At 37.2% G+C, this 24,801-nt stretch overlaps 1 protein-coding gene across 1 annotated transcript in view; it reads left to right on the forward strand.

Annotated features, from left to right (window-relative positions):
• CRLS1 (cardiolipin synthase 1) overlaps window positions 1–23,276 on the forward strand; it is a 23,586-nt gene extending 310 nt beyond the window's left edge. The window contains 7 exon segments of the mRNA XM_023737554.1: window positions 1–138; window positions 2,952–3,089; window positions 7,320–7,449; window positions 17,620–17,705; window positions 19,353–19,421; window positions 20,942–21,033; window positions 22,275–23,276. The exon segment at window positions 1–138 is cut by the window's left edge and continues 99 nt beyond it. Coding sequence (XP_023593322.1) covers window positions 1–138; window positions 2,952–3,089; window positions 7,320–7,449; window positions 17,620–17,705; window positions 19,353–19,421; window positions 20,942–21,033; window positions 22,275–22,362 — 741 coding nt within the window. The 3' untranslated portion in view covers window positions 22,363–23,276.
• The last annotated feature ends 1,525 nt before the right edge of the window (window positions 23,277–24,801 follow it).

A 24,801-nucleotide genomic window follows, 5' to 3' on the forward strand; every position in this document is an offset into this window, starting at 1 on the left:
GGCCTGCGGCTGCCTGGGATCCGCCTGCGGGGCCACTGCTCTGGCGCGGGGAAGGCGGCCCCCGGGCCCGCAGCCGGAGGGAGCACTGCCGCCGATGCCCCGGCCGGCCAGTGGGGGCCGGCCAGCGCCGCCAGCTTGGTACGTACCGAGAAGGAGGTGCCTGCGCCGGGGTCGCCGGCACTCCCTGGACTCGGTCCTGGGCGCGAATAATGTGCGCTGGCCGACGCTTCTTAGAACTTTTAAACCACTTCTCTGAAAAGAATTTACGAGCAGAGCATTCGATCGGGATGAATTTCAGGGGCACCAACCAGACCCACCTTTTATATGGTCCCCTTCAGGCTCGATGATCATCCCTTTCCCCATTCTGGTCACGCACATTGGAAAAAATAGCCTTCGCTTCTTGTGTTTTATTAGAAAACTAAGTTTCTGAAGCGAATCCCCAATGTTTAGGGCAAGGCTTTGAGAATCTTCTGAAAGGTATGTAGTCCTTTATTGCACAGGTTTGGTTCACTAACTTTGGGTAACTTTACGGGATGTAGAGTTAATTAAATAATTTTAGTCGTAATCAAAGATATGTTAACCTCTAATTATAGAAAGGAGCTCTCGTGGCGCAGTGGTTAACAGCGTGGCTGCTAACAGCGGTTCAAATCCACCAGCCGCTCCTTGGAAAGCTTATGGGGCAGTTCTATTCTGTTCTATAGGGTCGCTACGAGTCGGAATCGACTCCAGGGCCGCAGGTTTGGTTTTGGTTTGGAATTATAGAAAAATATTAAAAGTCTATTTTTGAGGTAAAGAGAATTTTGTCCCCTTATTTTTTTTTTATTGCCCACCTTTTACCTGTTGAAATACTGCCGCAACAGAGACTCCAGAGCATGAGTGTGAGAGAGCTTTTGATGTCATGTTAGCAAGCCTCATGCAATTATTACATCTTCAATTGTTATGTCTTCAGTGGGCCCCTGTACTGCTTTCATCAGATGTACAGCATGGGTTGAGGTGGCCACATCCTGGCAGGGGTTTCAGCTCCCGTAATAGCTAAAGCATGTTGCCATTTGAATGCTGGATATTTTGAGGTTTCCATATCCTGACTGAAGACCTTGCCAGAACGCTAGTAGTTGGTCGAGTATGCCACAGGTTATCTGGTTGGGTAATCTGAGATTAGCTCTCTTAATTTTAACTATGAAAGGTTTACAAATTAATGATTAGAAATTAATGAGGTTATTTTAACTTAAATGTTTTATGTGGAGCTGAAAAGAATCCCTTTTTCTTTTCCATCAGCATTCAGTCCTGTTTCTTAATTCATCAAATGATATGTTCTGTTTGCAACTTTGTCTTGAATTTTGCCCATGGGTAGATCTGAGAGTAACGGAATTGACTCCACCCACAGCTGGTTTATTCTGGCCTTTGCTTTGTTACTCTTCTTTTCTCAATCATAAACTACCTTTGTTTTTCCTGTGAGTTGCTGTGACTTTGGATCGGTATTTGACTTACTCTGTACCCCAGTATGGTCAACAGACTTATCTTTCTTTTCTCTGAACTCTGAAAACACTTTGACCTTTGAACTTGGAACATATTCCAAAAATGTTTCCATTTTAATTATATAATGTGTTCTACATCCAATAAAAGACCCCTGAGTAGAGGTTGATTGTTCCCTGGAGGATTTTGAATTTTTTTGTAGCTTTCGATATTATGCCACCTGCCCCCAACAACCGTTATCCCTTCAAGCTGAGTTAAATATTTCAAGTTAAGTATTTATAACACACACTTCCTGTCTTTAGAGAATACCTTTTCTTACAGGATGGTACTTTAAAAATTTTTAAAGATGTCATTAGAAATAGAAACAGGCACTTTTTTTTTTTTTTAAACCAAAATTAAGGGTCAGGCCAAGTTGGTTACTGATTAAGACTGCGGTAAAATACAGTTAGTTCTTCTGAGGAGAAAATCCCATGGGGTGGAATTGGCAGCCTTGACTCAGTGGAGAGAAAAATCCTGGCTTTAGGTAAAGACATTTTGGTGTCATTTCTGTACCCTGTTGTGCACAGTGGCTTAGCTCCACTAGGCTGAGGCTTTTTGAAGTTGAAATACCTCTCTCAAAACATTCTGTTTGCAAGGAAGGGACCTTCTTCAGAGCAGCTGCCAAACAGTCTTGTGCTACTGCCAGCTTTAAGCATCTTGGCTGCAAATTAAGGTTCAAGGAATCCTAAAGCTCCCACTGGAGAAATGTGAAGGCCCCAGGTCTCTAGCCATTCGGGGGTCTTAACATTATTTTCATGTCTGTTTTAAACAGATTTATAAAACTCCTCTTTATTTCCCAAGAATCTCAATCCCTATTCCTCTCTCCGTTTTCTTTTAGCAAGTCTCCAATTTAGCGATGAGGTTATAGAATCTTTTCTCCTCTTCATGTGTGTCTCCATGTACTGTGTATAGCATTCGGCAGTTCTTTGATGGGTGTGTGTGTCGGACATGAGGGAGGTTATTTGCAATAAATCTTTTAAGCCAAAATGCCTGGGGTTGATAATTTGACTGCTTCCTAACACTTTCTAGCCTATTTGTCAATTCGAAGAATGAGATCTTCCTGAAGTTTCTCTTAAAAGCAGAGTGTTTTTAGTGAATTCTGAATTCTAATGGTGAAGTCACATATTAAAGGCTTGGCTTGCATAGTAGGTAATACGTATTTGTTTTGTTCCTTCTCTCTTTAGGAAAGAAAAACATATATAGTAGACACTTTATGTTCAGGTACATAACACATCTTCATCTTCTGTATTCTTGAAAGACAGTTTGAGAGAGATGTCTGTAAAAAGAGCATTGCATGGATTTAAAAGCTCAATTTAAAATAATGAAGTCTATGCAGCTTTTGGTTCTTAAGCTAATGAAGTGTACTTTTCCGATGTATATAGTTATTTAAAGTATAAATTTATAGTATTTAATTTAAACTTTGTTGTCTTTTGTTTCAGTATGAAAACCCATGGACAATCCCAAATATGTTGTCAATGACGAGAATTGGCTTGGCCCCAGTTTTGGGCTATTTGATTATTGAAGAAGATTTTAATATTGCATTAGGAGTTTTTGCTTTAGCTGGGCTAACTGATTTGGTAAGTTGTAAATACACACTCCCTGTTTTGCTCGCCTTCGAGATCCCAGGGTCTCTACTACTACAGATGAAAGGATTTCCTTGGAAGGAAATCCTCACGATGGATTTGACCTAGTACTTTGTGTAAGGACTTATCTTCAGCATCTATGTGGGACTTTTTCTTTATACAATCTAAGGAGAAGAGTGAAGGTTATAGAGAGAATAGGAGGGGGGCTTTTTGGTTTTAAACTTGTTTGTAAAATAAAATCCATTAGAAATCCTCAAAGAGCTGAATGCTTGCTTTAGGAATAGAAATAAAGGAGAGAAGCTGTGCGGCTATTTTCTGTTTATTGTGAGTCAAGGTAGAGAGAACTATTCTGATCAGCAACAACAGTTGGTTTCACTGGTAGAGAAACAGTGGCCAGTTGTGACCCAGGGAAGATGGAGTGTGACTGGGGATCTTGTGGAAGGCAGAACTCTGCTCAGGTTTAAGCTAGCAGGAGGCTGTGGGCACCCCACAGATGAAGTTCCTGATCCCTGGTCCCTCTAGCCACCCTTCAGAAGACCTTGTGTTGAACTAGCACTGAGTGTCCTTCCTTCTTCCACTGCCCCAGCAGATGGACAAAGAAGGAAAGAGCTCCAGGATACCACTGTGTCAGTTTTGGGGGAGGGGAGGATTTATTCAGGATATCTCACATTCCAACTTAGCTACATTATGTGTTTAGTAGATTTTTGTGGACAGACCAGAGAACTCCATCATCGTATATAAGATTATTTGTATTTTTCATTCAACTTGTTTGATAAAGAATTTGAAATGGCTTACAAAACTATATACCCTACAGAAGCAAAGTTGAGGGAAGTGGTGAAAAAGATGAAGAATGTAAAATGTGAACAAAGTTAGCATGTAGAAATGAGATACAGTGTAGTCTTGTACAAGGCTGATCTGAGATTCGTGTGAGCACCTGGACAGGACGTAATGATTTGGCGCCCCTTCAAACTGGTGCATGTTTAAAAAGCTTTGCTCAAAATTTGTCTAGTGAGAATAGAGAAACTAATTTTCTGTTAACAAAAGTTGGATAGTAGCTTTTTGAAGTTCATGGAAACAAAATTCCACTTGCCCAGTAGCATTGGTGAGCAATGTAGAATTAACTGAAGATTTTGGAGGGTAAGCAGAGGAGGGCATTTGCATTATTATATGGCATTTAGCACCTGTTTCTCACCACCCCTCCCCATTCTCATAGTCTTTCTTTTGTCCTTGCTTTTATCTCTGAAGCCTCAAGGCCTCCACTCATCAGTATGGTCTCCAAGTCTGCAAAGACCATTATACTGATAATGATTTTTTTTTTTTTTTTTTTAATGTAACAGAAAAGATCTTTTCTAGTTACTGGACTCATTCTGTCTCTCTCTCTCTCTTTAAACTGCCACACAAAATTGCAGTATTCAACGAATGGGAGTGAGTCCCCATTTACATTTTTCTGATTATATAAGATGATATGTGTGGAATCTCACAAATATGTTTCACATTTATTTCATGGAGGTTTGGATGTCTCTAGGTTGGTCACTGGGCAGCTAGCTGAGTCATCGAGGGTTTAAGCAGGGAAGTGATGGGATCTGATTTGTATTGTGTGTAGAAAATGGATTGTAGGAAGGCAAGACTGGAAGCAGAGAGACTGGTTAGGAGGCTTGCAGTAATCTTGGCAGTGATGGTAGCTTGGACTGTAGTGGTAATTTGGAGTTGGAGAGAAGCGGGTGGGTCTGGGATATGTTTTAGAGATAGAGTTAATATGTTGGTAGATTGGATGTGGGAGGCAAGAGAAAGGAGTCCAACATGACTGCCAGGCTGTTTCTTTTTTCTTTTCAACAACCAGGTGTATGGGGGTAACATTTGCTGTGATGGGCAGCAAACTCAGGACAGGATTTGGGGGGAAATATATGAGCTATGATGCCTATCTGCATAAAAGTATCAAGTGGGCAGTTGAGTAACTAGAGTGGAGTTGGAGGAAGTCTTGGTGAGAGAGAGAGTTGAAAGTTATCAGCATATAGGTGGTCAAGTCTATGAGAAATCATCTAAGCTGAGGTGAAAGAAGAGAGTGGGTCAGAGAAATGAGCCATGGGGTCCCTCCAATAAGTAAAGCAATGGAGAAGGAGCCAGTAAAAGACTGAGAAGGAATAACCAGTAAGGAGGGCAGATAATGAGGCAGTGTGGTGTTCCAGAAGTTAAGTGAAGAAAGTGCTTCAGTTGGGTTGAGGTCAAGTAAGCTAAAAACCCAGGATTCATTGGTGACGTTTCTGAGCACTGTTTCTAGGGGGGGGGGGACAATTAAAGTGGTATTGGAAGGTGATAATGACAATAGACATCTCTTTGAGGAAGTTTTGCTTTGTAGGGGAATAGAGAAATAGGATCAAAGAAGGGTAGTTTTTAAAGATAGGACATATGAGGGAATTTTTTGTTTTTAGTGGAAATGATCGAGTAGAAACAGGACTAGTGATGCAGGAGAGATGGGGAAAGAGAAAGGCAAGTGTCACAGAAGGTCGGGACATGGGGCCAGAGAAGGCAAAGAGAATGAATGGATGCAGGCAGGTGGTAGATTTGGTGGTGGTACTGTGAGGAAGTTGATGTTTCTGTTTTCTCAAGGGAAATAGAGACATGATACCACAAAAAATTTAAAAACTTTTGTTCATCAAAAGACTTTACCAAAAAACAAAAGCTCCAAAGACCGTATTCTTAACCACTGTCCCGTACTAGTGCTGTTTCCTCTAACTCATTGGAATACTTGCGATATGGAGGACTTACTTACCCTTTAAATATACCATGTTTAATTACATCTAAATTAATTAATTTATTTTTCCTTAGAAATAGGAGTAGAAAACTCAAAAGTTTGTTGAAGCTGGATAAACCAGAGGGTGCCTGCCTTGTGTAGTGGGGTTAGTCATTTATTTTGAATGAAATACTACAATTCATTTTGTGACCCCGGGGTGGCCCAGTTTTTCCATTCCTCAGGTTAGGCCAAAGATCTGGATTTTTCTGGGAAAACTTTGAATATTTAAATATTAGTAACTAATTTATATTTTTAAAATCTCAGGACAGGTTACACAAAACTAGCTGCAGGCCCCATTTGGACCACAGGCAACCAAGTGTGACATTTAAATATAATTTGTTTCCAGTGTGGTGAATAAGTATCACAAATTTCATCTAGACCATGTGCAGTACATTGCGTCTTTTATTTAAATACAGGGCAAGCAAATTGGGCCTGAGCATACAATTAACAGTGGTACTGAGCAAAATAAATGAAAAATTGAAAAACAGTAACAGTTATAACTTAGGGAGTTGGATCATATAATGGAAAAGTAGGTTGGTGTTAGTTGCCGTGAAGTCTATTCCAACTCATGGCGACCCCATGTGTGTAGAGTAGAACTTTTGGGGTTTTCATAGCTGTGACCTTTCAGAGACCTTTCAAAAGTATATCTCCAGGCCTGTCTTTGAGGCACCCCTGGGTGGGTTTCAACCACCAACCTTTCAGCTAGTAGTCGAGTGCTTAACTGTTTTACCCCCAAGGACTCCCTGAAAAGTAGGTACCTATAGCCATCAAGTCGATTCCAACTCATAGTGACCTTATAGGACAGAGGGGAACTACCCCATAGGGCTTCCAAGGCTGTAAATCTTTACAGAAGCAGACTGCCACTTCTTTCCTGTGGAGCAGCTGGTGAGTTCGAACCACCAACCATTTGGTTAGCAGCTGAGCACTTAACCACTCCCCCACCAGAGTTCCTTGAAAAGTAGGTAAGGGTCACAAAACTTAGTCTCACATTTAAAGGGTAGTCCTTGCAAGTAAAGGCAGCTTTTTTAGCTGTACAAAAAATAACCCAAGGGTCAAAGACAGGTTCCTAGTCCAGGCTGTCAGACTTAGTTTTAGATGGGCTCCTTACATCTCTGAAGGTATGTTTGGGTTTATCTCACAAACGGACATTGTGAAAATATTGAGAAATAACAGGAAGGCCTTGAGAAAGAAAAGTACTATAGAAATGTGACATTATTTCCATACCTTAAATATTTTTGAGACTCTAACAAAGTTGCTAATTTAAAAGCTAAATGTATACCAGTGGAAGAATGAGAATGTTTGGGGGTAAGAAACAGAGATTTTATTAACATTTTATGAACCTATAGTGATTGTTCTGGTATCACTTAAGCTTCAAAATATCTGCTCTGTACCTGTTATAACATTTATTTTTTAAAAAAACCTTCTATTTTCAGTTGGATGGATTTATTGCTCGAAACTGGGCCAGTCAGAAATCAGCTTTGGGAAGTGCTCTTGATCCACTTGCTGATAAAATACTTATCAGTATCTTATATGTTAGCTTGACCTGTGCAGATCTTATTCCAGGTAAGAACGCCCTTGTGACGTTAGTCAGCTTAGGTTTTCTCTTGACTGAGACATGCAGAATTTTTTTTCCAAAGCTCTATTTTTCAACTTTAAACTGCTTCCCTAATTTTAAACTGTTCAACTGTTTGCTTATCAAGCTGTTTACTTTACTTTAGAATTTATGTCCTTATTATACTAATAGAATCAGTTGTTTTCTTAATAAGGTGGGTTAAAATTAAAATGGAGCAAATATTTCAGTGTTAATTCACATTACTCTAGAATCTTTTGGAGCTGTATTATATATTATTAGTGTCTACTTCTTTTTAAAAGCAGTTTAAAGTTTCACTAAGTAGTATTATCTTTATTAAGTATCGTTTAATCGTAATAAATGAGAACTCTGAAATCCTAAAAATGTCTGTAAAATTTCACATTATTATTTAGACATTATCATGAAATTTTCAGATCATAAATATAATTTGTACATTATCTGAATACTCTTCTAACAAAATCTTATGATTTTTTGCTTTATATTTCATAGTGCTTTTCTGTTTATTTTCTACTTCAGCTATATTTCTTAATCAGTTTTTCTCCCTCAGTTCAGATCAAACTTTCTAAAAGTTAGAAATGGGATCTGAGAACAAAGAAGCTGCTACGTGGCCTTCAGTAGCTTGTTATTGGCATTTGATAGAAAAGTGTTGTGGCCTTTCACTTTAGTACAGTCTTCTCAAGCTGGTAATTCTTTTTTTCCTTTACCTTTACGCTTTTAAGTTCCAATATCAGATTTAAAAAATAAATTGGGCTAATATTTATGTGCTTCTTTGAAAGTCAGAATTGAGGTGTGTATGTGGTTGAGAGGTGAAGGGGCAGGGTAGGTACTCTCATCCAAATGAATATAATTTATTGGGAAAAAAGAACCTAAAGAGCATTCTGCTGACATTATTCAAAATTCAACTGATCTTTGTATGTGTTTTCATACCTCCATTTTTCAGAGTTACATTGTATTTTGTTATGTTGCGTTACAAAGGTTGGCCAGATCACTTCTCTGTTGAACTGTCTTATCTAGTGCTGCTGTAACAGAAATACCACAAATGGGTGGCTTTAACAAACAGAAATTTGTTATTTTCTAACAGTTAGGAGGCTAGAAGTCTGAATTCAGGGTATTGGCTCTAGGGGAAGGCTTTCTTTCTCTGTCGGCTATGGGGGAAGGGCCTTGTCTCTTTTCAGCAACTGTAGGCCCAGTGTTCCTTGACTTCTTGGTGATCTTCATGTGGCATCGCATTTATCTTCCCCATCTTTGCTTCTTTTGCTTCTTGTTTAATCTCTTTTATATCTGAAAAGAGATTGACTCAAGACATACATACTCTACACTTATCCTGACTCATTAACATAGCAAAGACAGCCCATTCCCAAATAGAATTATAACCACAGGCATACGAGTTACAATTTATAACACATATTTTTGGGGGACACAATTCAATCCATAACATGAACATAGAAATTGTTTCCAGGTTTTTGGTGTTATGGATAATATTGCTATGAGCTTTATCTAAATAATCTAATAGATAATAATAAGTTGCTCTCTAATCCTACATGGTACCTGGAACTTTACTGTCATTCTGGGAATTTCCACTTCTCTCTTTTGTGTTACGCCTGTTGATTCCAAGCTCCCATGTCTTTCTTTGTGTTAAGGTTAAGGATCTCCTTTTGGTAGAGCTCATCCTCTAATTATTTTCTATGAAAGGATGCAGCATGGCAGCCTGGTTTTTAGATGTCTTGCACATCTAAAATTTCTTTATTCTATGCTCATACTTGATTGAGAGTTGAACTGGCTATCATTTTTTACTTGCTGATTATTTTCACTCAGGATTTTAAAGACCCTGTTTTATAGGCTTCCAGATTCTATTTTGCTATTGAGAAACCTCATGCCATTCTGATATCTTTTCCTTTGTATGTGATTGTGTTTTGTTTTGGAAAGTGTTTTGTTTTTTTAAGTTATTTCTAGTTGATGCTTTTGGTGGTTTTTAAAAATTACCTGTTTTAAAAATTCACTTTCTGATTGCTTTATATGGATACCCAATTATCCCAGCACCTTTTTATTGAAAAGTCTATACTTTCTACATTTACTGCAATGCTTATATGTAGATGGGTCTATTTCTGAGTTGACTACTTTTTCTCCAGTACCACCCTTAATTACTATTGCTTTGCTAAAAGTCTTGATATCTGATAGAGCACATCCTTCCACCTTGGATATTCTTAGCTCTTTCCATTTGTGTATAAATTTTAGAATCAGCTTTTCTAGTTCCCCAGAAAAACCTGTTGGGATTTTGATTAGGATTGCATTGAATTTATAGATGAATTTGGAAAAATTCATATCTTTACAGCATCGAGTCTTCCAGACCACAAACATGATGTATGTACCCTAGTTAGGTCTTCTTTCTTTAAGTCTCAAAATTTTATAGTTTTCTCCAGAGATGTAATATACATTTTTTGTTAGATTTTTTCCTTAGGAACTTTATAGTCGTTTTTGCTTTTATCAATGGTTATCTTTTGAATAATTCCTTTTGTAATGACTGTTTGATGTTAATATCATAAAAATCATTTCTATGTCTAATACTGAGTTTTGTGTCTAGCAAAACTTGCTAAACTCTTATTCTAACGCTTTATGTGTAAATTCTCTTCGATTTTCTACATCCATATTATGTATTTTCTATGATTGATGGCAGTGTGTTTCTTCTTTTCCAGTCCTTTTGCCTTTTATTTCTTTTACTTGCCTTACTGCTTTGGGTAGGCTCTTTAGTACAGTGTTGAATAGGAGTGGTGATAGCAGGTGTCTGTGTCTTATTCCTAATCTCAAAGGGAAAGCTTTCAATATTTCACAGTTAAATATGGTGTTTCCTATAGGGTTTTGTGGCTATCCTTTTTCAAGTCAAGGAAGTTTACTTCTGGTAGAAGTTTACCAGGAGTTTTTGTAATATGGTGTTTCCTGTAGGGTTTTGTGGATATCCTTTTTTAAGTTAAGAAAGTTTACTACTAAGAGTTATTGTCACAATTAGATACTGAATTTTTTCAAACTTTTTTCTTCATGTATTACGAAGATCATATTTTTTTCCCTTTAATCTGTTAACGTGTAGTGAACTACATTATTATTGATTTTCCAATGTTAAACCAACCTGCAGTTCCTGGCATAAATCCAACTTGGTCACAATATATTATGAAGATATTGCTGAATTTGGTTTGCTAATGTTTTGTTGAAGATTTCCTATCTAGATTCATGAGACTTGCCTGCAATTGTTTTCTCCCAATATCCTTGTTAAGTTTTGGTTTCAAGTTTAGACTAGCCTCATAGAATGAGTTAAAGAATGTACTTTTTTTCATTCTTGGGAGATGTTTGTGTGAAATTGAATTATTTCTTCTTTAAATGTTTGATTGAACTTGTTGAAACCATTGATGCCTGGAATTTTTTTTGCAAGGGGAGAGTTTTAAAATAGGGTGATTAAATTTCTTTAATAGTTATAGGATAATTTGGGTTTTCTAGTTTATCTTTACCTATTTTGCAAGTTCTGATGTTTTTCTAGGAAATTGTACATTTCACCTACATTAAAAATTTTTTTTAGCATAAGCTATTTATAATATCCTTATTAACTTTTTGATGTCTGTCAGATATGTACAGAGGTCCCCTTTTTAATCCTGATTATTGATTAATCTTCCTTTTTTCCCAGATCAGTCTTGCCAGAGGTTTGTCAGTGTTACTAATTTTTTCATAAAACCAACTTTGGGCTTTGTTGAGCCTCTCTGATATGTTTGTTCACTCTTCATTAAATCTTGCTCTTTTTCCTCTTTTCTTTGGGTTGTCTTTGCTGTTTTTGTTTTTTCCCTATAAATTCTTTAGTTCAGTTCTAATAGAAATATAGTGGAAGCCATGCCTATAATTTTGAATTTTCTAGTAGCTGTGTTAAACAATTACAAGAAACAAGTGAAAATAATTCTGATGCTATATTTTATTTAATCCAGTATATCCAAAATGTTATTTCAAATGTAATCGATAAAAAATTATTAATGAGATATTTCTTCATGCTACACCTTCAAAATATGGTATATATTTTGCCCTTACAGCACCTCTCAATTTGTACTAGCCACATTTCAAGTGCTCAATAGCCACATGTGGCTCGTGGCTACTGTACTGGGCAGTACAGCTGTAGAGGGATACCTAACTCATTGCTTTTCTGCTTTTCTGTTCTAAAATTTACATTCAAGGCTATACATTTCCTTTATGTATCACTTACACTGCTTTTTTTATGTTGATATTAGTAATTTTGTCATTGCCCAGTTCAAAATAGTTTCCTGTTTTCATTATGATTCTTTCTTTGACCTATGGGGTTAATAGAAATACATCTTAATTTGTCAGTAATTTGTGGGGATTTTCTGAATATCTTTTTGTTATAGATTTCAGGCATAATTACCTTGTGTCCAGAGAACACACTCTGATTTTAGTCTAACTTTAGGCCAGTATACTTCTCAGCTAAATCACGGTTGATTTTTATAAACATTTTATGTATGCTTCAAATGTATGTGTATTCTGCAGTGGCTGGGTGTGATGTTATGTATTTGTCCATCCATAATTTCTACATCCATAATTATAAATTGTCAAGTTTTTAATCCTGATGTTTAAATCTTCTGTTTCTTTACTGACTTTTTTCTTTTGATCCACTTGTCAGTTACTGAGAGAATATATGTGTGTGTGTGTGCGTGCGCGCACGCGTATGTATATATATATGTGTATATATATATATACACACATACATACGTACACACATATATATTTCCTATTTTTCTTTTTGACACTTATTTTTGCTCTGTATCTTTTGAAGTTATGCTATTAAGTGCATATAAATTTAGAATTGTAGTGTCTTCTTGGTGTATTGAACCTTTAATCATAAAGTGACCCTCTGTATCTCTGCTAATGATTTTTGCCTTAAAATCTCTTTTGTTGGATATTACTATAACCACACTAATTTATTTTGGTTATTGTGTGCATGATGCCTTTTTTGATATTTTTACTGACAGCTTTTTTGTGGCCTTATGCTTAAGATACCTCTTGTAAACAACATATAGATGAATTTTCTTTATTTTATCCAGTCTAATAATGTTTGTCTTTTAGCTGGAACATTTAATCCATTAACATTTACTGTGATGATTAATAATTGTGTTTCAGTCTTCCATTTTGTGTGTTTTATTTGGTCCATATATCTTTACTACTTTTGCATATATTTTTATTATATTTTATTTCCCTGTACCAGTCTGGAAGTTTTACATTCTCCATTTAGTTATTCTCAAAATTTTGTAACATTCATCCTTATTATATCAAAGTTTAACGTTAGTCATATTTTATGCTCATTCTGGATACTAGTAGAGCCTTAGAATACTTGAACTCCATTTATTTCTTCCTCAACCTGTAATGTTGCTATCATATTTTATATATTTCTTAAATCCATATGATATTATTGTTAGTATTCATATAGATTTATCTTCATATTTACTTTTTTCTAGTCTGTATCCTTTGATATATTTCAGGCCTTTCATCTGGGATTATTTTGCTTTTGTTTGAAGTATATCCTTTAGAAATTCTTTTAACACAGGCCTGCTGGTGGTAAACTCTTGTTCCTCTGAAAATGTTTTAATGTACCTTTATTCTCAACAGATGTCTTTGTTGAGCATAGAATTCTAGGTTGGTAGTTATTTCAACATACTAAGGTGTCATCCATTGTTGGTAAATAAATCAGTTGTTAATCCTTCATGCTTTTGTTTGAAGCCAGTCTTTTTCCTCTGACTGCTTTTAAGATTTTGTCTTTGGTTTTCTGCAGTTTTTCAGTATTTCTTAGTGTTTGTTCTTTTTTATTTATCCTGCGTGGGATTAGTTAGGCTTTTTAATCTGTGGACTGACATCTTTAATCAGTTCTATGCTCAGGCACAATCTTTTCAGATATTGCTGTAGCCCTATTTCTTGCCTCTTCGTTTGGAACTTCAATATACCTATGTTAGAAAACCTGTCTATATGTTTTTACAAGAGATATCTAAAGCATAAGGACCCAAAAAAGTTGAAAGTAAAAATATCAAAAAAGACATCATGCACACACCAACCAAAGGTAAATTAGGCTGGCTGTAGTAATACCCAAAAAGACAGACTTTAAGGCAGAAGTCATACTGTATCCTTTAAGTATCTTACTCTCTTTTTTGAATGTTTAATCATTTTATCTTTCTGGACTCCATTCTGGATAGTTGCTAATGAGCTAGCTGTCTTTCATTTCACAGAATTCTCTCTTCAGCTGTATCAAACCTGCTGTTAAACCCATTTAATTCTTAATTTTTATTTTGAATTATAAAATTTTTATTTAATTATATTTTTTCAAACTTGCGAAGTTATCTTCTATAATTTTCAGTTTACTGCCAGAATTTTTAATCTTTTTTTTTATTTCTTGGAACATGGTAAACTTGGTTATTTTATAGATTTTAATAATTCTAAAATCTTACATCTTTTAGAGATCTTCATTTGTCTGTTGTTCTTCTTGATTCTTGCTCATGGTATTTTGTTTCTTTGGTTTCTTTGACTATGATAAACATATATTAACACTTGAATAATAATTTGGAGGAATATTTTGATACTTAGATGATAGCATCACTTTCCAGACAGGGTTTTGTTTCATTTCTGCCAGGTGCCTAGGAATGCTAACAGTCTGAGGCCACCTTAATCTAAGTTCAAGATTTGAGGTTCCCTGGACAATCAGATGATGTAACGCATTTATAAGGCCAAGTACACTTTGGGCTATCTTCCCCCCGCCCCAAACCTGTGGGATATCTCCTCCCCAAAACTTGTGGGAATAGTTATACAGATCCCCAGCTCAGAGTTAGGAGATGGTTAATCAGAGCCCAACCCTTGAGGGCTGTGGATTTTGACTACTGTCTCCCCAGCGCTTAGGCTGCCTGAAGCTTAGTTGAGCTTTGTGGCTGCTTCCCTGGGATCAGGGATGGTAGCTTTGAGGGTCTGAGTTTATTGTTCTGGGTTCTCATTTTTTAATGGGCACTTTCTCAACATGTAAGCTTTTTGCTTTCAGGATTTTTTTAATGTCCTACATCTTCTAGTTATTCTCAATAGGAAGGTTGTTCTGAATTACCTAGTCAGATATAAATGGAAGGTGAACTGTAGGATCTTTTTGTTATCCTTGGAGTTCTGAAATTTCACAGTATTTCCTCTAGATACTAGAGCGAGTCTTCTGTCATTGTGCTGGGTACTGGGTGTACCCCTTCAGTCTGAAAACTCATTCTTTGATTCTAAATGTTTTATTAAGTCTTTGATAGTTTTCTACCCTCTGTTTTCTTGGTTCTGTCTCTCTAGAGTTAATTCTTAATCAGAATTGAGCTTCATTGATTGATTCTCTTATTTTCTTTTCTCTCCTTTTTTTCTGTTTGTTGTTTTAGAAGTGACTTGATTTTATTATTTCTCTTCAGCACTGATAAAATGCTCACGATGTACCTCCTTATTGCAGACATTAACTATGTTTCAGACTGTTAGCAAACAGGAAGAAAACCCTTGGAGCAATCCCTGCCACATTTTACACCCCCATCACCACTAACACACTCTCATACTCTGTTAGGCAAAATGAAACTGCTGCTTTAGCCCTGGAAATGAAAAGGAAGGGAGGGCAGAGAGAGAAACGGGCAGTTAGAAGATGTAGAAGCAAGCGAACTGATAAAATTGCCCAGAGAACCAAAGTGGGAGCATATGTACTGTCAGTTGGCAGAGGCCTTTGAGATCACCTAGCACAGCAAGGGCCCAGCCTGGCGGTGCATGTGACTCACCAGGGAGCTTTCGTCTGTGCCTTTAGGAAGCTCTCCCAAGGTGATTCTGTGATAGGCAGTCCATTTTGGGAATCACTGGTTTTGTTAACCTTTTCCCCACAGACTGCTACAGATGGTAAAATGAGTCCAGAGATGCCAATTGGTAGGTCATACTGCTGCTGGGCTGGAAGCCTAATGTACAGTGCTGAGCACAAACTGAAGTCTATAGACCTAGGTTCTAGTCCTGGCTGAACTGCTTACTAATGGGGTGACCTTGGCCAAGTCGTATAATCTGTCTAAGCTTGCTTGTTTTCTATATTTGTAAAATGGGGATAATGAAGGTCCTTATTTCATGGGGTTAATATGAGTTAAATGACATAATGTATGTAAAATGCTTAAAATAATGCCAGGTGGCCAATACACGATAATTTTGGTAGTTGATTTAGTAGAACTAGAACCTAAGTCTTTGCATTGTAATGCATTGCTTCATCTTTTTCTGCATAAACCTCGTATTTAGGTTTAAATTGTATTCTTTTTTCACTGTGGTGATGAAATACAATAGGAGGTGTTCATTTTCTTCTAAAGTCATGTTTAGGGGGTTTGTTTGTTGTGTGCTGTTGAGTCAATTTTAACTCATAACGACCCTCTATGACAGAGTAAAACTGTCCCATGGGGTTTCATAGGATGTAATCTCTGTGGAGGAGCCCTGGTGGCAAAGCGGTTGAGAGCTGGGCTGCTAACCAAAAGGTTGGCAGTTCGAATCCACCAGCTGCTTCTTTGAAACCCTATGTGGCAGTTCTACTCTGTCCTTTAGGGTCGCTATGAGTTGGAATCAACTTGAAGGCAACGGGTTTGGTTTTTTTTTTTTTTTAATCTTTATGGAAGCAGATTGCCAGGTCTTTCCCCCTCAGAATGGCTGGTGAGTTCCTTTCTGTGAGCAGCCAAGTGTTTAACCATTGAACCACCAAGGCTCCTTTCAGGAGGTTTACTATATGTAGTTTCCATGAGTCTGCTGCATTTTCAAATGTGATTGTTAGATTTTGCCAGCTAATGGTTGCCATGGAAAAGTTTGTTTTACAGGTACAAAATCACTCCTAAAAATCATGGCTTGCCTGTTTCATTGCTTGGCTCATATTGTCATGTCATCTGTTTGCTCCAGGTGCCATGAGTTAGGTGGATAAGCACACGGCAAAACATTTTCTGCATGGAATAATGTCATTGAGAACTAGGTCAAGGATCAACACTTAAATCATTAGCTATGACCAGCAGATATTTAAATTTTAAATCTGTACTTAATTAAAGTAGTGGGATTTTGTTCAAGTTGTAGGACCATAGAATGTCAGCAGTGGAGAGGACCATAAGTACAGCCTCAGAAATAATTCACAAAAGAGCTATTTGCAAGTACTAGGGAAGAGATATTCATGGTCCTTTTATTTTAGGAATGAAGCCATTTGAACTGTTTGTTGGCCTCAGGATTTTTTCCTTTTTTAAAAAAAAGTGATTTTTTTTCTTATAAATGTGATACATATTCATGATAGAAACGTCCTACAGTGCAGAAGGGTGTAAAGGGAAGAGCAGGCCTTCTGCCCTACCATTCTCATTCTCCAAGGGAGTAGGAGTTCCTTGGATATCCATCTAAAATATCCTTCTGGCTCTGGGGCCAGCCTGTAAAACTTGAGGAGTAATGAGAAGAACATTGACAAGTTGAATTCCTGTTGAAATTAGAATTCATTGAATGAATGGAGCAAGGGAAGATAGCAGTGACCTGGGTAGGAATTGGCCAGACAGAAATGAAAATATTTTGTTTCTCTGCAAGTCATGCATACAGGAAATTTTACTCTTCAGAGAATTAGTCTAGAATGTAGGATTAAGCAATCAAAGCTCTGAGACTCCAGAGTGTTTCAAGTCCTCTAACACCTTCTTAATCTCTTTACCTTTTCCTTCCCATGTAATTCTAACAAGCATTGGTGATTATTTTTTTTTTTTTTTCTTTTTTCTTCTTAAACTCATAAAGTAACAAAGGAGATACTGGGGGCTGAATGTACAGCCCACATTGGTGACTACAGAGTTATAGCTTAAAAACAGAGGCAAGAGGATCAACATTTGAAAGCAGACATAGGATTCAAAAAGCCGTAATTTATACTTCACTTTCTTTTGAGGGCAGATTAAAGAAGAAGATAAAAATCAGTGGTTCACTATGATGATCCTAAGTCATCAGTAAGTGTTTTTTATAAAATTTCCACTTATGTGAGACACCAGTTTATAATAAGGCTAAATGAATGAGGCATTATTGTATTTGTAATGTCTATTAGTAATTTTCAATATCCTAATCAGAATTATTTTATATTTGATTTTCAGTTTCACTTACTTATATGATAATTTCAAGAGATATAATGTTGATTGCTGCCGTTTTTTATGTCAGATATCGAACTCTTCCAACACCGGTGAGTTTGTTTCAAAAAAATATTTTTTAGTATTGCTTATAACTAACTTAAGAAAAAGAAAGTAAAGATCCACTCTATTGTATGCCAAGTTTCATTTTATGGGAATCATTTATGGAAACTTTTTTCATCCATTTACCAGGAATGTTAAAAAAAAAAAATAATTACCTTCTTGCTCATTAAATCACCCATTAAAGTTGTTGCAGGAACATGTGAATAGTCAATTTAAAAGGGAATATTTCTGTTTTAAGTCAATCTTTTTTTTTTTTTTTTAATTCAGGTGAAGGCTTACAGAACAAATAGTTTCTCATGAAACAGTAGTACACATGTTGTTTTATGATATTGGTTAACAACCCCACAACATATCAACTCTAACTTCTCAACCTTTTTTTGTGGTAAAAATACACATAGCCAAAGATACACCATTTCAAAAATTTCTACATGCACAGTTCAGTGACACTGACTACGCTCTTCCAGTTGTGCTGTTATTCTCACTTAAGATGAAGGCTTACAGAACAAAATAGTTTCTCATTTAACAGTTATTACAAATGTTGCCCTGTGACAATGGTTAACAATCTCACAACACATCAACAATATCCTTACTCAACTTTGGGTTTCGTATCACCAGCTTCCTTGTCCCCTTCTGCCTTCTGGCCCTTGTCACTGGACTCCTGTACCTCGTTAGTCTCATTTGGTTTTACGGGGCTGTCCACTCCCAGGCTGAACAGTGAACCTCGGAGGTAACTTTACCACTGAGCTAAAACGGTGTCTAAGTCAAAATCTTTTTGATTGCTAACACATAAGCCAGACCAGCCAGCCCCCATCCCTAGCAGCAAACTCTTGTTAGGAGTGTTTCCTGTAGATCAAAGCCCCTTTTGCTACTATGGATTGTCTAGAACTGGTTTTAGAACTCAGAGTTGCCAAGCATGGAATGGTATGTTTGCATATTTGTCCACTGGTTCTGTAAATATTGGAGCATGTAAGCATAACCTAATAACCTCATCTTTTGGTTCCCAAATTAGTGAAAATAGAGCAGTATTTTATTCATTTTATGATTTTTAATCTATAAAAGAAAATAGTGATAAAGGAGTTTAATTTATTTAGTAAAAAAATGTGATGAAGCCTACTCGTTTGATAGCCATTGCTGTTAGCATTTTATAGGAACTGATAAGTAAAAGAATTCTATACATTTTTAAAAGTGTGTTTTCAATAACCATGGAAGGGAAAGTTTTTGTAACAATGTGTGATTTACATAGACCGCAGATACTGTTTATTTAGCATGATAGAAGAAGATGCGTATAAAGGGCTTGTCTAGCTGCTTGTAGTTATGTGCCATCTAGTCGATTCTCACTCATAGTGACCCTGTATGACAGAATAGAACTGCCCTGTAGGGTTTCCTAGGCTGTAGTCTTTATGGAAGCAGATCACCAGGTCTTTTCTCCCTCAGAGAGGCTGGCAGGTTCAAACCGCTGACCTTTCAAGTTAGCAGCCCAGCACTTAACCATTGCGTACTCTTTGAGAACATCAACAAAATGGCCTTTTATCTAGAAGAGGGCTGGGCATATAGTAAGCACTCAGTAACTGTTACCTACATGTAATAACAAAATGTTTGTTTTAAACTGGAACAATTTTTTTTTTTTCCTCTGCCAGAGAACGCTTGCTAAATACTTTAATCCTTGCTATGCCACCGCCAGGTTAAAACCAACATTCATCAGCAAGGTAAGAGACGCACAGCGTCCCTTTAAGTTGTTTTGTGTGTGTGTGTGTAAATTTTTTTATTATGATTATAAACTTCATTCTGGCGCAGCTAAAAATGAGACAAACTTAACTATAGGAGATGACGAGTGGGGTCATGCGGACAACCTTAGAGCAAGCTTTTTGCATCTTTAGTATATTTGTTGTGTTTTGTATTGATAGTTTGAGAGTTTAAGTCTCTGAGTGAGGTAGTAGGGCCACCGATGAGGGGAGATGAAGACAGTTGAAATATAATTGCTTCTTGATTGAGATACAAAGACATAATGAAGGTTCCCTCCTGCTTTTACTACCTCCCTCCCTGTGGGAGAACACTGTATCATAAGGTCCATCCATTTTCAAGAGTGGCTGTGGCACTTGAAAAGGGGTAGGAGGAAGTTCTGTTCCCTAATAAAGCCTTGCTGCTCTTGGCTATCTGTTCTGTTTTCCTGAGACCTCTTCAGGACGATAATTACATGCTAGTCTTTGCACACAGGGAGGACACTATTCATGCCTTTCGAGGCATATTTGTTTCTCTAATAGCCTTGTTACATTTGCCCATCCTTTGTGACAGAGATTAACAGGTTAAGGATGCAGATCATCTGTGGACAGAGGGGTAGCTACTTTTAATAGTCCCTGGGGTGGACTGTTCCCTACATACATGGGGTTTTTTGGCTTCGAATGAGTTGTCTTATACAGCATTTTGAGTGTAGCACTACATAGTAAGTGGCTTAAAGAGGTACAGGGACCAAATTATTTGTTTTTAAAAATGAAATGGTCTCCCTGTCATTCGGCTGTAGACCAAGTGATAGGCCAGAGCTGCTTCTCTGAGCCTGTTGCTCACTGTTTCAGGCTTCACAGACTTCCACGGAACGCTGGCTCATGATGAGCGGCGGGAGGCTTCAGTGTATTCGGATTCTATTTTCTTCCCTTTCTCCTCAATGCTGTCTTTTAGGCTAGGGAAACTTGCTCATTTCCTCCAGAAAACCTCTTTCAGGAAGGTGAATGCGTTTCCATTTTCTAACCTCATAGGCTTAGACAGTGAAAAGCACGTTGGATGAGGTACCAGGAAGTCTTGTTCTAGGTTGGGTTCTGTAACCTGCTGTGACGGCAGAAGGTCAGTTATCACCTTGTCACCTGTGCAGAGGCAGCTTGACTATTTTCATACTCACGGGGCTGTTTTAGTGGGCAGCTGAAAAAAAAGCAAAGAATTTTGCAACATTACTGAATTGCTGTGCAAATTCAAGGTAGTGGTGTTTTCTGACAGCTGCTATAGCCCTCACTGTAAAGAGCAGCTGTGCAGACAGGCCAGTTATGACATTGACCCTTTTATGTATTCTCACCTGTGAATGCCCGCTTCTGTGACAGGGGTATTGGATATTACAAATCAACATCAGCATGCTGAGGATATATCACATTTCAGCTTGGTGGACTATCTGCTTTTGTCTTAGAAGCTTGAAACAGGATCAAGTTGGCACTATTTCATATATAACTTTTTTTTTTTTTAGGTAAACACAGCAGTCCAGTTAATCTTGGTGGCAGCTTCTTTGGCAGCTCCAGTTTTCAATTATGTTGACAGCATATATCTTCAGATACTGTGGTAAGCTAAATTTAGAATTACACTTTGAGAATGTCGACAAAATGGCCTATTGTGACTGCCCTAGAATTACTTTGTTCCTATGGTGTGTATTGAGCACTGACTGGATATAGCTGTGGGCTATATTTTATGATTGATAACATTCTTAAGAAGCTTACTATCAAGTATAGGATGTACAAATCATATTTAGTGACTTTTGTGCACATTAAAAGGGATGAAAGGTACAGGTAATGTGTTCAGGTTTCTGACAAGGGAAAGATACTTCTAGGTAGGAAGAAGAGAGAAAGCTTCAGGTAGGTGTTGGCATTTGAGCCTTGTGGTCTAGGTGGATTTTATGTAGGGAGATGTTGAGGGGAATCCATTTCAGGTGAAGGACAGACCCTGAATAAAGGCAGAGGTGTAGGAGACTGGATATGGGGAAGTAAGCTCAGCCACTTGACTGGAATATGTTATTAGTGAAAGCGTTATAGTGGGAGGGAAACTTGGCGAAGGGACTTTTAAAGCCTTCTTGCTTGATGGAATTGAGGCCAGAAAAAGATTGGTTAATCAAAGTCAGTTAAGCCAAAGAATCTTTAAAAATGATACACACTCTAAACATTTTTTTCCCTTTTCTTTTTTAATTTTATTGTGGAATTTCAAAGGGAATCAAGAGGGTTGGTTAATCTGATAATTCACTTACAGAAAAATCAATGAAGAAGGCTGAGATGTATTTAAAATGACTCCAATATCCTTAGGACTTTCAAAACCTACAGGAATTAGAGTCTACTACTCTAAGCAGCATGGAGCAGTGAGGAAAAGAGCATATGGGCTCTAGAACTGAGACCGATCCAGGCTCAAACATAGTTCTGTGGCCCTGAGCAAGTTCTCTGGTCTCCATTTCCTCCTCTGTAAGGTGAGGTTATTGTGAGAATAAAATGGAAACATAAGACACCTAGAATAATAGCTGGTCAAAATGACAGTTGCTAGTATTCTTTTTTAGAGGATCATAAGCTAGATTTTGTTTGATATTAGTAATTCAAATGAAGTCTTAAAGAATACCGGTGTATTTAGATTCTTGTAGTTTAAAAAATTATACTTTGCAGCTATTATAGAATGCAGCCCTCTTTACTCTTTATATAGCTCTTTGAATGAGGGTATCTAATTGTGTTTGGTCCTTGGGAAGGGGTACCCTAAATTTTTCTTTATGATTCTCACTGTTACTGTTTTTTAGATTTGTCAGCTAAATTTCACTTCTTCCATAAAAGGTGTTTTACAGCTTTCACCACAGCTGCCTCAGCTTACAGTTACTATCATTATGGTCGGAAAACTGTTCAGGTGATAAAAGGCAGATGAAAGTCATTAATCATCATTAGCAAGGAAGCAGTATACATCGTTGGCAGCAGGGCCATTGGGAAATCTACAGGAGTTTCTCCATTTTGGTGTTCAGCTTGACCAAGGACTTGTCAGAACAAACCATGTCATCAAAATTGAAGTAGTATGCATTGAAAGTAAGCTTGATCATGGGTATATGCGGAATTTCCAATGTATTTTTAAATACAAATAAAATTATAATTTAGAGTTTTTTATCTTAGGTTTGTTGATTAATTTATAAGATACCAATTACTCCAACTATTGTCTGTCAGTTTTTAAGACATTTAAAAACAAAACAGTCCAGAGCATGGAAACTGGAGTTGCCACCTCTTTTTAAGTAGAATTTAATTACTCAAAGCACTAGGAATTTTCTGGGTTTAAATATATATCCTAAACAACTTGGCTAAACAGTTTTATGTTTGATTTTTAGATCTGTATACACAACAACAGTTCATGTGGTTAACACTTCATTGTTTAGAATATTGACAGAATAAAGATAGCTTAGCTGTGGATGAAATAAAGCTGTAAAGAGATTGAAAATGCATTAAGTTGTGAAAATAATAAATAAGATCAAACAAAATAGAGGTATTGACGTTCATGCTCAGTAAAGACTTCCAACCTCTCAGGTGCTTAATAGTTTATGTATCCGGCTAAAAAGTAACAAAGGTAGTTGGAATATGAGAATATGTCCGTTACCCTTTGCCATCCAGGAGGCAGTGATTTGGGTCATGCCTTCCCACTGTGTTTCTATCATAGCATTGTTTGTATGATATTTGGAACCTATATTCGTGTGATATGTAAATAATATGAAATTGTATATTTTTCAAAGATTTTTTAAACTTTGGGGTATCTTTTTTTGTTAAGATATTAAAGGAATAAAAGAGCTGTAAATAACAGTTTGTTTCCTTGATGCTAAGGTTATTGACCAACCAGTAAAGCCTCTCTTTATACACACATGTAGTGATGGAGTTCACCAGTGGTAGCTGAGTCATTCATGTCAGTGGGATGACGCTAGTTGTCTTCATTCTGAAGGTTTCACTTTCCAAAAAGAGTTTTCTTTGGGGCTGATTTTCTTTTAATCTGTTTGTCTTTGTAAAATATAAGGTATATGGCTTGCAATAAACAACGAAATAAGGCTTCAGAAAGGATCTCAAACACTAACTTCTTTTGTGCATAGACTCAACACTTTTATTGTATGTTTTCTGTGGTGCATGGGAGACAAAAAGATGTACAGAGTGATAGTTATGTTAACGTTACTGATGGCGAATGTTTATTCGACACCTATATCTGCATTCTTTTGTCTTCACAGATAGCTTAGAAGGGAGGTGTCGTTCTCATTTTACAGATGAGGAAACTGAAACTTAGAGGTTCAGAAACTCATTTAAGGTCATATATCTAGTCCACACTCTTAACTGTTACATTACTACAACTGGAAAGTATGCTCGTTTCTGACATTGATTTTGGAAAAGTTTTTATAATAAGTGTTAAGAGTGTTTACGGAAAGAATCTTTATCCTATGTAATAACTCAGTGTGATACTCCTAGCTCCTCTGTGATGAGGTTAGCATTTTAAAGTTACAAAGGGCCTTCGTTTACATTCTTTTAATCCGGCCTTGATGCTCAATTCTGGACCAAAAGTTTAATATTTAACTGCTGGACTTCCAAAGAGATTGTTTTCATTTCCATTATTTTAATACAAGGAACAGACTTCCTTGATGGTAGCCAGTGACTTTGGTCAGCTGTTTGGATTCTCTAGCTCCTGGAGCCTTGGTGCCAAGGGTCCCTTCATGGTGCTGAGGTCAGGAGCTTGATCCTCTTCTAGGTTTGTACAGTTCAAGTGATTTCAAAGCCCCCAACTCTGCCATCTGCCCTGAACTTCTTTGTCAGTCAGTGTTGAGAGATTTTGCAAGAGGGACGGTACCTTAGTGTAGCCAGTGCTTGTGGAAATGCAGCTCTCGCTTCAGAACATACTGGCGGTCTTTTATTCATATGTCATTGCAGCGTACTTTCAGCTAGTTAAATCACCTGTGTTACACGAATAACACGCACCTTCTACATTTGTTTGGCAACTGCGCTCTCCCCCAAAGTATTTTCATAAGTGCGCTATGCTCTTTTTTTTTACAGCAACATGTAAAAAAAGATTGGCATAGTGGCACTTAAAAAATACCTTGGGGGGGTGGTGCAGTTGGCAAACAAACGTAGAAGGCTTGCTATTTGCATAAAAATACGTCAGTTAAATTCACAGAACAGTCAGTATTTTGTTGACACGGGATGATGTTATGTTTGTTAAGAAACCACATTTTTGATGCGTTAACTAGATAATGGAACAGTGTTATTACACTCAGCCCCTATTGATTTAGCGTGTGTGTGTGTGTGTGTGTGTGTGTGTGTGTGTGTGTGTGTGTGTGTTGTGAGGTGAGGG

Source organism: Trichechus manatus, unplaced genomic scaffold (assembly GCF_000243295.1).
Source record: "Trichechus manatus latirostris isolate Lorelei unplaced genomic scaffold, TriManLat1.0 scaffold00104, whole genome shotgun sequence".
Lineage (NCBI taxonomy): Eukaryota > Metazoa > Chordata > Mammalia > Sirenia > Trichechidae > Trichechus > Trichechus manatus.